Source organism: Vanessa atalanta, chromosome 22, assembly GCF_905147765.1.
Source record: "Vanessa atalanta chromosome 22, ilVanAtal1.2, whole genome shotgun sequence".
In the NCBI taxonomy this organism is placed as follows: domain Eukaryota; kingdom Metazoa; phylum Arthropoda; class Insecta; order Lepidoptera; family Nymphalidae; genus Vanessa; species Vanessa atalanta.
Window position 1 is genome coordinate 2,316,789 of NC_061892.1, and position 15,274 is coordinate 2,332,062.

Below are 15,274 nucleotides of genomic sequence, written 5' to 3' on the forward strand. Positions count from 1 at the left end.
AAATTTTAATTAAATATAATGTTACATATCATAGATAAAGTTTGTTACGAGATAAAATAATTGTTAGTAACAATAATTGTTCAATATATTTTATTATGATATTTTATAACCAGTGTGGCAGCATCATTACTTAGTAATTATAGAACTTGCATTATTTTTTTTTTTAATGAAACCTTATATAACGTAACTGTATTGCATACATTTTATACATAAATAAAACATTTCAATTTTTAAGCAATTGTGAACATTATTGCAAAAGATTTTGTACAAATAGTTATGAAATTGATTCCAAATGATTCTCTTAACTTAAAACATAGTAAAAGTCCTTCCACTGCCTCTAAACTGTTTCATAATTAACATATTATAATATTATAAACGTATTTTTTTCATACTATACGTAGATTCAACGGCTACCTGTGATGTGGGACTCTGCATGCTTCTGAAATGAAAAGTCATGAAATACAAAATACTTATACTATCCGTGTACCAAAATGAAAATACCGTGACGTTGGTGTTCATTTACAATCAGTAAACCGATTTACATGCTATGATTTATAAAATAATGCTCTCTCTTTCATTCTAATATCAAATCAATGATGAAAGAAAGAAATAGCAACGTTTAACAGCAACCGCTAATCAATGTTTATAAGTAAGGTCATGTTTTCTAACATAATTTTAAGTACGTATTTAATTATATTGACATCGTGTTTACAATTCGTTTACAAAGAACACTACTGTAAGTGACCCTTAATCATTTAAATTCTCTAGTCGAATATCTAATTGGATTTAATCGTAACCGATCCGTGAGATCTTTTAATTGACTTTATTAGCAAAAAAAGCTGTTACTATAATAGTTTTTATAGTAACAGCCTTTGTTTCCCACTGTTGGGCTAAGACCTCCTCTCCTTTTAAGAAAATGAGAATGTTAAGAGTATATTCCACCACGCTGCTCCAATGCGGGTTGGTAGATTCACTCTTGTAGCAGAATTTCATTTAAATTAGACACATGCAGGTTTCCTCACGATGTTTTCCTTCACGATCACGATATTAATTTTAAATACAAATTGAGTAAATGAAAATTCAATGGTGCTTGAGTTTGAACCCGGTTAAGTCAATCATCAGTTGAGATGTACGCTTTCTAACCACTGGGTCATCTCGGCTCCTCGATATTACTATAATAACAAATAATTGCGTTACTCACTTCTCGGCGCGCTCTTCAGTGTGGTGGTTCGCGACACGCAATCGCTTTCCTCCGACTCTGATCTCATTTGAAAACTCGTTTCTAAAAATATCAACAAAATATAGAATACTACTTGTCGTGTATAAGGGGTTGGTTGGTCAGGCGTCAGGTATAAAAAGTAGCCTATGTACTAAGTTTGTAAGTATTACTTATTAAATTATAAAAGATTAGATCCCCGTGGATTCGCTTGAGTATTAGGGGTTGGTCGTCATGTATAAGGCAAAAAAAACGTAACTTTTTTCATACCAAATTTCAACAAATTCAGTTCAGGGGTTAGGCCGTTAAGAAACAAAAGACAGACAATCAGACAGATTCACAGACACCAGACAGTCAGTCAGCCAAACTGACAGGCAATCAGTCAGTTAGACAATTAGACAGAAATACAGATTACTTTCGCGTTTATAATATTTTTAAAGATTTCAAAATCAAATAAAATATTCATTGTATCAGATGTATGATATTCAGATGTATCGTTTTAAAATGAAAACAAATGAATCCTTATAAAATACGCTGTTTCTGAAAAATAACAACTATACATTATGTTTCGTATATTGTTATGCACCTTACAATTAAAAGTAACAGGTTTAGGTAATATGCAAAATTACAAGGCACTCCCGAGTATTTTGGATTTAGTAGTATTTTACCGAAATGGTTGGATCGTCGAAATGACGTGGTACCCTTGTAAGCTATTGTAAGTGATGTATTTTACCAATTATTTTACTGTCAATAAAAATATTTACTTGGTGGTAGAGTGGATGTATTTTGTTGTGTTGTTGTTTCAAACAGCAATACGAAATGTGTTGCAAGTTTGAAGAATCAGTGAGCCAGTGTAACTACAGGCACACGGGAAGTAACATCTTAGCTTAGGATTGACAATTTAAGGTCGATAATTTGTCTTACAGTGGCAATGTAAATGGTCGATGGGGACCCCTTACCATGAGGTGCCTCATTTGCACGTCTACCTATATTATAAAAAAAAAACAATTATACGAGTCCTCACCGCTGTCGTATCGCTTCCCCCGTCGCGGCGCTTCTTGGTTGTCCACGTGACCGAACGTACGGAACCCGATCGCGAACTGCGCGTACGGACTTATCTCATATAGTTCTGAAAATAAATTCCATTTTACTCACACAACTATAATACTCAGTCTTACTACTTTCGTTTGAAATTAATTTGAACTGAAAAATGTCATATTTCAATAATACCCAGAAAAGCATTATAATAGATTTATAGAGTTGCCGTCACCACTCAGATACATGTGAAGTTTGTGATATAGAAAATACCACACAGCTACAGAAATAATGTAATATTCTACAGAAACATCAGTTCCTAAATAATATACCTCATTCTTTATTATATTGTCATCTAAATTTAATTCGATTTATGAGTTGATAGTTTTAAAGTATGTCAGGTCATGTTTGACATGTATGTCGGGCATGTCACGTGTGTCATGCGACGTATGTCATGCATGTCAAATCATGTGATGTGATGTGTGTGCGCGCGGCTCACCGTGCTTGCTGTCGGCCGTGAGGTGCACGGGCGTGCTGTAGACGCGGTTGGCGACGTCGGCCGGCGCGCTCTGCGGCGCGTTGACGGTCGCGGCGCTTCTTTCCGACTTACACTCTCCGGTTAATGAGTTCCTGTACTCTGTTAGTCTTTGGTGACTGAAAATTTTATAATTGTATACAATTATTTAGAAAGGGTATTGCAGCTTGAGATATTAATGCGTGACGTCACTTCACGTTTTGCTAAGTCAGAGTATTGAATTAAGCTCCAAATCGAACAATTTTAGAATACCATTTTTCTTTAAGGTTATCCGTTGTTTTCTTAAAAAATATTTTTTTATTAAATTTCCGTATCACATTACTTCCTACAATTTGATTGTTGTTAACGATTACCACTCATAATCGGTAAATCTTAGGTTACTGGAAAAATTTAAGTTTTACCGCAGTTCGAGGTTTTACAGTAACATAATACATACGTTTCAAAAATAATCAAATGTAAAAAATCGTACAAATTAAATTACTCATTAAACAATAAAATCGCTTAAATATAATAATTTATATAATTGACACCAGCAGTGCGATTCTATAAGAATTCACTTTGTATCTTACGAGTGAAATGTTGACAACCGATTTACGGTGATACGCTATTTTTATACGTGTATCCTTGAAATATTATAATACTATCGACAATACGGCTTCCCCTGACTGCGATTTATTAATAAAGAAAATTATATTGATATAAATATGATTTATATAGCACTCAGGTATCATGTAACTCTATAACACTATAAAAAATAGAATTGGATCATTAGTGCCGGATATTAACCCCTACATACAAACAAACAAATATTATAGGTAGTCAAGGTCGCTTACAGTCTGACTTTATAAAATCGTGTTCAGCGTTGAGTTTCTTCTTATAGAATAGCTCTGCCAAAATTTATTATAATAATTGCTGTTTTTATGTGCCAAACCGAGATGGCCCAGTTGTTAGAACGCGTGCATCTTAACCGATGATTTTGGGTTCCAATCCAGGCAGGCACCACTGAATTTTCATGTGCTTAATTTATGTTTATAATTCATCTCGTGCTCGGCGGTGAAGGAAAACATCGTGAGGAAACCTGCATGTTTTTAATTTCAACAAAATTCTGCCACATGTGTTTTACCAACCCGCATCGGAGCAGCGTGGTGGAATATGCTCCAAAACATTCTCCTCAAAGGTAGAGGAGGCCTTGGCCACGCAGTGGGAAATTTACAGGCTGCTAATGTAATGTATTGTAATGTAATATGTGTCATACTTACTTGTGTCGCTTAACTAGAATGTAGACACACGTCACCAAACACAGAAACAGTAATATGGAACTGCACACGATCACCAGCAAGTTGATATCGAAGTAGTCCGTCGGTGGACCAATCGTTTCTGAAAAACATTTTTTTTTATAGTTTTTTTTTTTAATTGACGCGAATGATTTTATTATATGAAACAAATATTGTACCTGTATCATAAAAAAAATACGACGGCACGGATGGCGATGGCGGTGTAAGAAATGGAGAGGCGTCTAGGAAATGGTTAATACAATTGCTTAGATTACCAATGCGCCACCAATTTTGGGAATTAAGATGTTATATCCCTTGTGGCTGTAGTTGCCTGGCTCACTCACCTTTCAAATCGGATCACAACAGTAGAATATCTGTGAGGGACTTTGAGATATGTTTTTTAAATGGAAAAAGAGTAATTAGTTACTTCGAAGTATCAACTCGCTTAATTCAATCTTAATGGTGTTTCTATACAATTAAATAAAATTCAAGCGAATAATAACAAAATGTCTTGTACATGTTGATTAATTAAACTAAGTTTTTATTTTGTTTTCATTATCTCCGTAGAAGCGCCATGCACAAACAACACCCTAGTGTCGAAGGCGCGTACTATTCTGATATATAAAACCGCAGCGCACCTACCTGACACACTCATCACATTTCCTACCACCAAATAGCAATACTCGGTATGGATATGGTCCGGTTTGAAGGTAAATTGACGTCGCAGAGAATAGTGTATATGGCGTACTCACCCCCGCGCTCGGTGGTGGTGGCGTAGTCGTAGAGCGCGGTGGTGGTGCCGGCGCTGTTGTCGGCGCGCACGCGCCAGCGGAACCAGCGCGCCGCCGCCAGCGCGCCCGCCGCGAACGAGCCGCGCTGCGGCGCGAACGGCCACGGCGCCGGCGCCGGCTGCTGGAACATGTGCGTGGAGTCACGGCGGCCAGTCTCGAGGGAGACCCGCCTACTATGCAGGACTTATTTGGTGCACGAGTGCGTCCGCAGACACCGGTGCATACTCTATTCCATCACTCTAATCATCTGATGGAAAGGCCAATCCTATACGACCGGAGAGAGTTCAGGCTCCGGACCGACGGCTTTACGTGCACTCCGAGGCACGGGAGTGTAGGTACAAACTTCCAACTTCCAGTCTGATACTGAAAATTTTTCGACAGCAAAACCCAGTAACTTTTTATCGCCCCGACCTGGAGTTTGAGCCCAGAACCTCGAGATCTAATACCGAGTCACTAGACAAACGAGGCAGTCAATGTAGTCATGAGTGGTATAGAAATGTTCACTCTTGAAGACGAGATCATCCACGTTATGTTATATTGTACAGCGTGCGTTAAATAATTATCTGATGCACACCAACACAGACTAACGGACGCATCATATAAAATAATAGAATAAATACAAGATGAAAATACAAATTTATATCTGTTATAATTCAGTTTGTAAGTGAACAGAACTTATTCTTACTGTATTAGATATAAGATGAACATTAAATACTTCGTAGGTATTAAAGTTCATATGTACCTAAAAGAGTCAAATGATTGTTCTTTTTTGGTTGACACAAACGAACAGCTATTTTAATTTGAAATTATAATATAATTATACCAATATCAAAGAAAACCAATTCTGTAACTTTTCCTCTATTCTTTCCAACGCTTACCAATCTATTTTCAGCTCGTTTCCACACTTTGCTTCCATATTCCTTGTAGTCCACTTCCCACCTCGTGATCTCACAGCCATTATCGTCCCACCCACTGAGCTGAATGTAGATGTGGCTGGAATTACTCCAGAACCACTCTGTTGTTGTAGGAGCTATTGGAACTGAAAGAAAATAATCACACATATTTTTAATGGTAGAATAATAAAATGTTGAGGTGAGAAAGTCGTACTTAAAAATTGTTATTAATTTTAATTTTTTTATATTGTTTAAATTGGTTTCATTGTAACAAATAAAAGACCCAAAAACCAAAAAACGGTGACTAAAAAAAACTTTTTTTATTGCATATATTAACTACATACATACATGGATAGACTAAAGAATGAGTACATATGAGGAAGTTTGAAAGTGGCACCAGTAACCCAGAAGCTATGTGGAAACCGGCTGTCATGGTATGGGCATGTTATGCGGAGTAATGAGGACCATTATTGTGAGAAAGGTTTTGAGAATGGGTGAAAAGGTGGGTGAAAAGAAACGATGGATGGATTATGTGAAACACGATATGGTTAGAAAGAATGTTACTTGTGAGATGACGTCCGACAGAGAAGTGTGGAAGAAGACATGCTGCGCCGACCTCAAGTAAAATTGGGATAAGGGCAGGAGGATGATGAACTACAACTAGGTTTGTACAGGGAATTAAATAGCTATAATAGCTTGTCTTTTAGTTTGTGATACAAATTATGTTAAACTTCAATTCACAAATGAAATTTACTTGGTGTATGGCTTTGTCATCTTATATTATTGCTTAAAACCGCAATACGCATTGTTGTATTCCACTTTGAAGGGCGAATAAACCAGTGTAACTACAGGTACAAGAGTCATAGCATCTTTGTTCCCAAGGTTGGCTTATTAATGGTTTAAGAGATGGTTAATATTTCTTACAGGGCCACTGACTATGGGAAATCGATACTACGTACTTACTAAATTAATAAATAAATCTCATGATTCATTAAAAGAGTACTTTTAGAAAAAAACACCTGGATTTAGGCTCGGGTTCCATCACAGGACACTAATTATTGTAAAAAATAGCATTGTAAATCTGTTTATTTGAAAAGAGCAACTATGCGAGTTTCTTGCCGTTTCTTCTCGCTGGAGGCTGCTTTCCGAAACGGCGGTAGTATTTTAATATCGACGATTCAAAAATGCTTCGTTGTGAAGTTTACTTGAATAAATTTGATTTGATTTACTTAATATTGGGTTGTCAATTCGCTTGTACACCTACCTATACCATAGAAAAATTAAATTAAATATTTAACATCTACCTCCTCCTAAAGTCATCGCATCGACATAAGCTGGTTGCGATGCACCAACGCTATTGGCCGCTGTCATCCGCAATGAATACTTCGTGCCGCACTTCAATCCCTCTAACATATATTCCTGAACCCCCTGTATAGTGGTTCCCTTGTCCGCCCACGTTTCTTGCCAGGGACCATTTGCTTCTTTCCATGTTAGATCGTAAACTGAAATTTGGTATTTTCAATTTCAGAAAATTTGTTTAGTGTCTTGTAAATCTTATATATTTATATCGATAGCCGAATTTTGTCCCAGTGATTATGGGGCGATAGCTGCACAAAAAATCCAGTTATGGTCGCATTTTGAAGAGCTCCATCCCTAGATGTACAGAAAATTAAAGAGGAATCTTAATGCCATTTTTCTAAATTGTTACGAATTAACAAATAATTTATTTTGAAAAAAGTTACTGGCCGGTTATATTAATATGGATGTAAAAAAAATTAAAAACGTAAACAAATTTCTAATTGAACTAATGTATACTATTTGATATTTAAAAAAACATTTAAAAGAGGTTTCATCATTTTGTCGCCAAATGTAGATGAGTCACTTGCAGTTTACAAAGTAATTAAATCAAAACAAAACCTGTCCTAGGTTTCGAAATTGCTAAAAATCTGTTGAATAAACACGAAGTTTCGCGGACGAACCACTAGTATTCTATAATGCTTGGAGAAGTTATCGTTTGACTAAGAACGTAGGATTTATAACTTAAAGGGTACCTGTTTCATCAATAAAATTTTGCATTTATAGTTCTACTTACTTATTTTTTGATTTTTGCCCGCAATTTTCCTCGGCTGGTCCCATTGTAAATGTAAGGCGTTTTTGTGAGGAGTGATTCTCAATATCGGAGGTTCAGGGGTCGGTAGAACTGACACTTCATAGGAAACTGAGTCAGATCCATATAAATTCTTGGCTAGACAAGTGTAGTTACCGCTTAAAGATTGGTCTATGTCTGCAAAGAGATAAGTGTGATTCTTCAGAATTGATATATATTATATAGGTTAGAATTATATTTACAAAATGAGTCTTTGTCATGTACAATTTAAGTATATATACGGAAACATATTTCAATGTGTTTCAATGTGAATACCATTAATACTAATAATCGGAACATTATCACGAAGCAGCGGAAGACTCTTATGATAAAATTGGGAGTGACTGGGTAACAGTAACGTGATCTCACTGTTAATGAGCAGGCTGTCGTCGTGGTTCCTGGTGAAGCGCGGATGGTGCGTGATGATGTTGTGCTTGTGGTACCACACGGTGCGCGGCGGCGGCACACCCACGCACTGACACACGAGCAGCAGCGAGCGGCCCTCGCCCGCCGACACCGCGCCGCCCAGCGACGACACGCCCGCCACCACTGCGGACATCGCCAGTCGCCCGGTTCACACTTACCCCTACTCTTGTAGAACTAGGCAAGCATCATTGATCCCAAAGAAACATATGATTCAGTCGAAATTCATATTCCTTGGTATTTAAAAGACTGAGTAACCCCACGTTGAAGAACTTTTTTTTATTTAGTTTTTCGTTTTACAAATACATTTTAATCTAAAAGAAGCAGTTGCAGGTTAATTAGTTCAGAGGTGTGTATTTTTAATGCAGGGTAAAGTATGCTGGTTCAATAACAATTTAGCACTTAAAAGTTCATGGTTTTCATGTCTAGTTATAAAATGTTGTTGATGTTACGGCTGAGTAGGTACTACCCACTCATCAGATATTCTACCGCCAAACAGCAGTACTCAGTATTGTTGTGTAATTACAGGCATAAGGGACGTAACATCTTAGTTCCCAAGGTTGGTGGCGCATTGGTGATGTAAGCAATGGTTAATATTTCTTACAACGCCATTGTCTATGGGCGGTGGTGACGACTTACCATCAGGTGGCACATTTGCTTGTCCGCCTACCGATATCATAAAAAAATACTTCACAATCGCGGTATTTCATTCAAATCAAAAGCATTGGAATTTAACAACATCAATTACCTCTGGCACTGACTTCTACATGAACTCTGCCACTAGGGGCTCCTTCTCCAGCCGAAGTGTGCGCTCTGACGAATACTTCGTATTGCATGCCAGTCGTGAGACCTGACAGTGGGAAGGTCAACTGACGGGACAGGTTGGCCTCCTGCGTTGACTCTACTCTGTAGCTCTGTGGAGCGTTGGTGCTGGAATGAATTTAACCTTTGGTTACTTGGGTGAGCCGAGATGGCTCAGTATGAGCCGAGATGCCCCAGTGGTTAGAACGCGTGCATTTTAACCGATGATTACGGGTTAAAACCCAGGCAAGCACCACTGAATTTTCATGTGCTTAATTTGTGTTTATAATTCATCTCGTGCTCGGTGGTGAAGTAAAACATCGTGAGGAAACCTGCATGTATCTAATTTCAATGAAATTTTGCCACATTCGTATTGCACCAACCCGCATTGGAGCAGCGTGGTGGAATATGCTTCAAAACCTTCTCCTCAAAGGGAGAGGAGGCCTTAGCCTAGCAGTGGGAAATTTACAAGCTGTTAATGTAAAAAATTGTTACTTTCAAGACCAAACTTGCGTAAAGTTACAAGTACTACTAATTTCAAAAAGCTTTATCAATTACCACTTTCGATTGTGTAAAAACACTTCTGAGGGAATTCGTCGAGTCAATGACTTATTTCGTTCCCTCAATGTGTAATGTCGTTGCTCAAATAGCTGTGATTAATTTTAAAATGGTATTCAAGTGTTGTTGGGGTGACGTGATCGTCGGTATAAAAAATGACGGCACGCTCGGTTTTCATACCTAACAAACAAGCGGTTATATTTAATACAATATGCGGTAATATATTTTACTTCAACCCTTCGACTGTTACTCAAATACAGGTCGCATACAATGCGGTTTGTAGTTAGCAATAATGGTATTCTGTACTATATTTATTATTAAAAAACATTAATAAATAAAACATATTAATCAATGCAAGATATATATAATTGTATTTAACTAACATGTTGGAAAAGAGTAACTATTGAGTTGCTTGCCGTTTATTTACGATAGAATCTAAATTCCGAATTGGTGGTAGTTTTAATTAATATTGTTTTGTAAAATGATGATTCAAAAGTGCTTATAAAAGCCTACTTGAATATTTCAATATTTCGTAAATTTCATAATTAATAACATCTATCTTTTATATTAATAGTGTAAGCCGATTTTTGTCCCAATGATAGGACGATGGCTGCATATAAAAAAATTATTATAGTCTGTGCAAAATTAAAGAGGATTGCAATTTACGAAATTGTTACGATTTAACAAAGAAATAATTTTAGAGAGCGGAAATAAGTTACTGGCCGGTTAGAGAGCGGGTCTACGGATGTATAAGAAAAAAAAAAAATGAAAACGGTAACATTCTAACTGATCCAAGGTATACTATTTGATATAAAAAAAATAATTAAAAGAGGTTTCATCATTTTGTTGCCAAACTTCGTGGGAGACCCACTAGCTTAAAATTAAGTACATAAAAACATTGATTGTTTCTTTTCATTTAGATCATTCTGTGAAGTTAATGATAAAAACAAATATGTTACCTCGTAACGGGTTTCACGTAGACGGTATAATGAGTAATTTCTCCATTGGGCTGATCAGGTTTCTTCCAACTCACAAGAACAGAAGTGGAAGATGACACTAGGGCTTTTATAGCTGATGGAGGTCCGGGAACTGAAAAAATATATTTACATCAATAATACCATCAACAGTTTAAAGTTGTATTAATCGAAGTTGTTGTATGATCTGCTTGAGACATTTTTAACTTTGCCGTTTCATATATTGAAGACAATTGTAAAAAATACATTGGTAAAGAAGGCATATCATTCGATACAAGATTATATTCATGATAAAAAAAAAGCTTGGAGTTAATGCTTGTTGACTTCCAGACAGGAGACATAACATACATATATTATTGTATTTAACTAACATGACTGTATTTTTAGATGTTGAAAAAGAGTAACTACTGAGTTTCTTCTCGGTAGAATTTACATTCCGAACCGGTGGTAGCTTTACTTTAAATAGTTTGTTAAATGACGATTCAAAAGTGGTTTGATTTTCAAAATTGGTTATTAATCACAAAAATCTTTTTCTTATTTATAAATATTTCTACAGATATGTATGTATATAAATTATTGAATGTTAGTTAATAATTTAAGACAACTGTTTACCATCTTGTAGAGTTGTGCAAACAACTGGATAGGAGAACGGTCCGAGACCGTAGTTGGAAAATCCGGCGACCTTTATCGTATAGTTTGTGTATTTCATGAGACCCTGGAGATATAACTCCGTGTGTGGTGTTGTGATATTCAGCCAAGGGCCATCTGCAAATATTCGTATAAAATTCTATTAGTTGTTTAAAAACGAAATATAAATTTAACAGCATGCTTTATACAAATCTGTATTTTATATTTTGTTATGACCTATACCAATATTATAAGGAGGTAAAATTTGGTCGTTTGTCTGTAGGGGGTTTTTGAAATAGTGATTCAATTCTATATTTAACTGTTAAAAAGCTACATGATTTGAGTCATGAGAAAACGTTGGTGGACCTTATGTTAAGTGGTCACATCGTCAATAGAAATTGGCACTGTTAGAAATATTAATCATTCCTTAGATCGCCGATGCGCCATCCACCTCGGGAACTATGACATCACATCCTCTGTGCCACTACACTGGCTCACTCATCTCGTATGCGGAACAAATCCATAATAAGTATCGCCGTTTGCCAGCAGAATACTCGACGACTGGGTAGTGATCCAGATGGGCTCGCAGAGTGTCAATCAATAATATTAAATAATGATCTCTATAGCGCAGTATTATTTCGTTCGTCGGCGGCACTCACCGTCGGCGCAGTAGAGCAGCGCGTAGCCGAGCAGCGCGGCGCGCGCCAGCGGCCGCCACGCCGCGCGCACGCCCGACGACGACGCGCCCACGCACTCCACGCCCGCCGGCGCGCGCTCGGGCGCTTATCATTGTCATTACAGCCAACGGTTAACACCAAACATTCGATTCATTCGCCTTTATTATTCAAATACTTTATGTTCTTAATTGATATTCGTGTAACGCCAATTAAGAATCCTAATCTCTCGACACAGTACATGTATGTGTAATATCTGCAGTATCGATTTAAATCATTCTAACTGTATTAGAGCTATTTATAATAAAAATTTAATTATATGTTTTTATCATTAAATTTATTAAAAATTAATATAGATATGAAAGTTTACCTCCTTCCCTCGTAGTCTGATAGACTGGTAAAGAAAATGGTCCGTTTCCAGCCGAGTTGAAAGCACTTACAGAAACCGCGTACCTTGAATTATGGAAAATATAACTTTCAGTCTAAATGTCGTACAACTTATTAAAAAAAAATACTTTTATATATGTGTAATGCTTATTTAAAATTACATACATACACGTGAAATAAAAATGGCCTTAAAATATTACTCAGAGGAACACCGATCAACTCACCTGGCGTTTTTTAAAAGCCCACTCAAGACAGTCTCCTGCTTTCCTTTCCTAGAAACTACTTTCACAATTTTCGTTTGAGAGTCGTTTGTACCTGTAATACCAAAATTAATAACTTTAAATACTAAGTATAACCTTAGATTTATAGTTTCGTTAAATTGCAATAAACTATCAAAAAACTATTTTTAACTTGGATACCCTGCTTTATATTTAATTAGCAACCCACCCCGGCTTTGCACGCCTTCAATTTATACGTTCCGGGTGCATACAGTATCCAATAGAAACCAGGAATATTTTTTTCTTTTTTTCCGGAAATTATCTCCTACATATAAACAAACAAATTTTAATTCTTTATAATATTAATAATATATTTAAATAGATCATAATATCATCTAATAAAATAATCTCAAGTTATGCTTATAAGTGGTAAACTTTGATTTTAATTAATTATATTTAAGAAAATCGAGATGGTTGAATCCATCCAAAAATCTCGTTCCATGGAAATCCATTTAAAACTATTATTGAATATAGAAGCGTTACACTAGCTTATTGACTGTCCAAAATCTACCACCTATTTGGAAATAACACGTTACACGTGAGAAGAACACATGAAAGAAACTCAGATGGATTATCCTAATTTCTTATCTTAATCAATTATTATTTTTATTACACTAACATTTTTTTTTAATTTGAAACAGACTGGGCGATTCCCAAGGTGTACAAATAGGTTTCCCATAGGTTAGACAATCCTGAGTAATAATTTGTTTAAAATTTATTTAGAATGTACCTAATTCCTGCCTTAAAGTGAAGAAATGTTTTAGATTCTGATACTGACGTTATGACATTTAACGACTTATGAAGCTGTCATATTTATTTACATGGTTTTCGTAATCAGTACTGAAATTTTAATAAATGTTATTATCAATAATCTTTACCCGATTCTCCATTAATTCTAGGTACAGCTTTAACGTGATATCCTTGTAGTGCACCATTGTGAGTCTCCCGAGCTGGTGGTATCCATGATACGAATAGTTCACCAGGGTTGTCTGTCTGTTGTACTTGTACTCCAAGAGGGCTTGAAGATGGTGCTAAAAAATCATATGTTTTTAGTACCGTAGGTAAGATATAGTTAATCCGTATATGTCCATAACTTTTTTGGCAGCGATTTTAATAATGTTTACATATGTTGTTTAATAAAAACCTTCAACAAGATATGTAATTGTGATTACAGACCTGGTTGAAGATCGTTGTATTCGGAAATGTTTTTTTTTTCAGTGGGGCGAAAATGACCCAATAGACCTATTTTATAAAATAATATTAAAATATATTTTATGAAAAAGTATTAACAAAGAATTCAAAATGTCACTCTCTTTTACGATTGGAATAACTTATGGGTGGTACCTACTTCAACGGATTTTTACAAAGATCAATCAATCAATGTATTCTGCAATAAAGCTGTCTCAATTTATGAAAAGCTTATATAAGCCAGTTGTAAAACGTGTACAAATTATCTCATGGATTTGACTCTATGAATACCTTCTTGCAATGTGGTGAAGTGAACTGGTTGAGTGTAAGGGCTCAAGTCGACTTGATTCCCCGATGCGACCCGCACTCTGTAGTCGACTGCCGGCTGGAGATCACGCAGCTCGATGCTTTGCCGGATATCATTGTCTTGCCTGAAAGTTTTGTTTTCTTAAATGTTATAACTGCTAAGCATAGTTGAAAATTTAAGCCTCTTAAAACTGGTTCTTTTTTTTTCATTTTTATGGCATTGGTTGGCGGACGAGCATATGGGCCACCATGGCACTATGGGACAAAGGCGCTGTAAGAAAAATTAGCCATTCCTCACATCACCTATGCACCACCAACCTTGGAAGAGGTTATGTCCCTTGTACCTGCGATTTCGCTGGCTCACTCACCCTTTTAACCGGAACACAAACATACAGAGTACTGTTATTTGGCGGTAGAATATCTAATGAGTGAGTGGTACCTACCCAGATGGGCTAGCACAAAGCCCTACCACCAAGAAATTTGTCAATCTTATAAAACTTAACGTCTTCTTTTTTATTTTACTATTATTTTACAGCCTGTTATTGTGTGCTGAGGGCGCCCCTTTTTTTTAAAGTTTTGGAATTTACTCCTCCTACAATATGGAGTGAATGGACACATATGTATGGCAAAATTTCGCCATATGTTTCCTCGCGAAGTTTTCCTTCCACCACCAAGCACGGGATGAATTCACAAAAAATAAATCACACCTGAATTCAGTGGTGCTTGGCCGGATTTGAATTCAGAATCATTGGTTAAGATTCACATTTTTCTAACCTTCTTGCCATTACGGCTCTACTCTATTTCATGAGGAAGTAGATGTGTAGATTAATTTGGGTACCAAAGTTGTAAATAATTTATTTGAGGAGGTTTTTCTAAAATTACATTTAATTCTCCGGTATGCAATGCTAAGCTACATCAATATACGAATATATAAAATTTTTCAGTTAAAACTTCTTATATTTACCTGGTAATATTTATCGTCTTAGCCGTATCCCATAAAGTATAGTGGTTTGACGAATACTGAAGACTGTAGTATTGAACGTGAATCATGATCGTGTCACGCCACGATAATTTTACTGATGAACTTGTGATGGAATCCACTTGGAGATCCATTGGAGGGGTCGGAGGTTCTGAATAAAAAAACTTGAATGTATTTCTTGGTTGTTTT

The 15,274-nt window shown here is 36.3% G+C and overlaps 1 protein-coding gene across 1 annotated transcript in view; it reads right to left on the bottom strand.

The window, feature by feature from the left end:
* Positions 1 to 410: 410 nt before the first annotated feature.
* The window catches only part of LOC125072740 (Down syndrome cell adhesion molecule-like protein Dscam2), a 32,641-nt gene continuing 17,777 nt past the window's right edge, over positions 411 to 15,274 (bottom strand). Inside the window, exons 14-32 of the mRNA XM_047683421.1 lie at positions 15,071 to 15,236; positions 14,092 to 14,231; positions 13,491 to 13,643; positions 12,559 to 12,649; positions 12,318 to 12,400; positions 11,933 to 12,055; positions 11,259 to 11,411; positions 10,632 to 10,761; positions 9,062 to 9,243; positions 8,260 to 8,439; positions 7,837 to 8,028; positions 7,049 to 7,246; positions 5,730 to 5,890; positions 4,813 to 4,972; positions 4,046 to 4,163; positions 2,751 to 2,905; positions 2,241 to 2,345; positions 1,202 to 1,282; positions 411 to 439 (exon numbers count right to left, since the gene is read on the bottom strand). Coding sequence (XP_047539377.1) covers positions 411 to 439; positions 1,202 to 1,282; positions 2,241 to 2,345; positions 2,751 to 2,905; positions 4,046 to 4,163; positions 4,813 to 4,972; positions 5,730 to 5,890; positions 7,049 to 7,246; positions 7,837 to 8,028; positions 8,260 to 8,439; positions 9,062 to 9,243; positions 10,632 to 10,761; positions 11,259 to 11,411; positions 11,933 to 12,055; positions 12,318 to 12,400; positions 12,559 to 12,649; positions 13,491 to 13,643; positions 14,092 to 14,231; positions 15,071 to 15,236 — 2,600 coding nt within the window. The remainder of the gene's footprint in view (positions 440 to 1,201; positions 1,283 to 2,240; positions 2,346 to 2,750; positions 2,906 to 4,045; positions 4,164 to 4,812; positions 4,973 to 5,729; positions 5,891 to 7,048; positions 7,247 to 7,836; positions 8,029 to 8,259; positions 8,440 to 9,061; positions 9,244 to 10,631; positions 10,762 to 11,258; positions 11,412 to 11,932; positions 12,056 to 12,317; positions 12,401 to 12,558; positions 12,650 to 13,490; positions 13,644 to 14,091; positions 14,232 to 15,070; positions 15,237 to 15,274) is intronic.